Source organism: Eimeria tenella, genomic scaffold, assembly GCF_000499545.2.
Source record: "Eimeria tenella Houghton genomic scaffold, Eth_scaff1747, whole genome shotgun sequence".
NCBI classification, from domain to species: Eukaryota; Apicomplexa; class Conoidasida; order Eucoccidiorida; family Eimeriidae; genus Eimeria; species Eimeria tenella.
The window spans coordinates 1964-2679 of NW_013541575.1; the positions used below are offsets into that span (position 1 = coordinate 1964).

A 716-nucleotide genomic window follows, 5' to 3' on the forward strand; every position below is an offset into this window, starting at 1 on the left:
CAGCTACCAGGAGGGGCCCCTCCAGAGCAACCGCATCAGTGAAGCTGAAACGGCCACAAGCCGCTCGGGGGCCTCACAGCATAAGCTTTTCCAGCAGCAGCAGCAGCAGCAACAGCAGCAGCAGCAGCAGCAAAGGCTAGACAGTTCTGACGGGACCCTGCATCCCTCCACCGCACCATCCAACTACTCCGCTTCTCAGGGGCAGGAAACTGGAGCACAGCAGCAGCAGCAGCAGCAGCAGCACCCGCGGAGTCCTGCTGCAGCAGCTGCTGCTGCTGCTTTTGCTGCTCAGCGGGGCCTCCCTGCACCCCTCATGGGCTCTGTCTGCTGCGCTGCTGTCGCCCCTTGCGGCTGCCTCAGACTCTGGGACTTAGCGTGAGCCTTTCTTCGCTGCTGCTGTCGCTGCTGCTGCTGTTGTTGCTGCTGCTGCTAGTCTGCTGCTGCTGTTCCTGCTGCTGCTCGTCGGTTGCGCGACGTGGCTGCTGCGTGCTCTGCAATCGTGTGCATTTTAGTGATGCTCTGCCCTTGTTGCTGCTGCTGGGCCCTTGCTGCTGCCGGTGGGCCCTTGCTGCTGCTGCTGCTGCACCCTTGCTGCTGCTGCTGCACCTTTGCTGCTGCTGCTGCTGCTGCTGCTGCAGGAGCACGCTGCGAAGCTGGCGCAGGGCCCACGCTGTTGCGGGGGCCCCCGCGACTCCGCCGCTGAGTGGCCGGGCGCT

The 716-nt window shown here is 64.5% G+C and overlaps 1 protein-coding gene across 1 annotated transcript in view; it reads left to right on the forward strand.

Annotated features, from left to right (window-relative positions):
* Nucleotides 1–716, forward strand: part of ETH_00033805 (uncharacterized protein) — a gene marked incomplete at both ends in the record, with an annotated part of 3493 nt that overhangs the window by 295 nt on the left and 2482 nt on the right. The window contains 2 exons of the mRNA XM_013373793.1: nucleotides 11–375; nucleotides 639–714. Of these exons, the coding sequence (XP_013229247.1) occupies nucleotides 11–375; nucleotides 639–714 (441 nt within the window). The remainder of the gene's footprint in view (nucleotides 1–10; nucleotides 376–638; nucleotides 715–716) is intronic.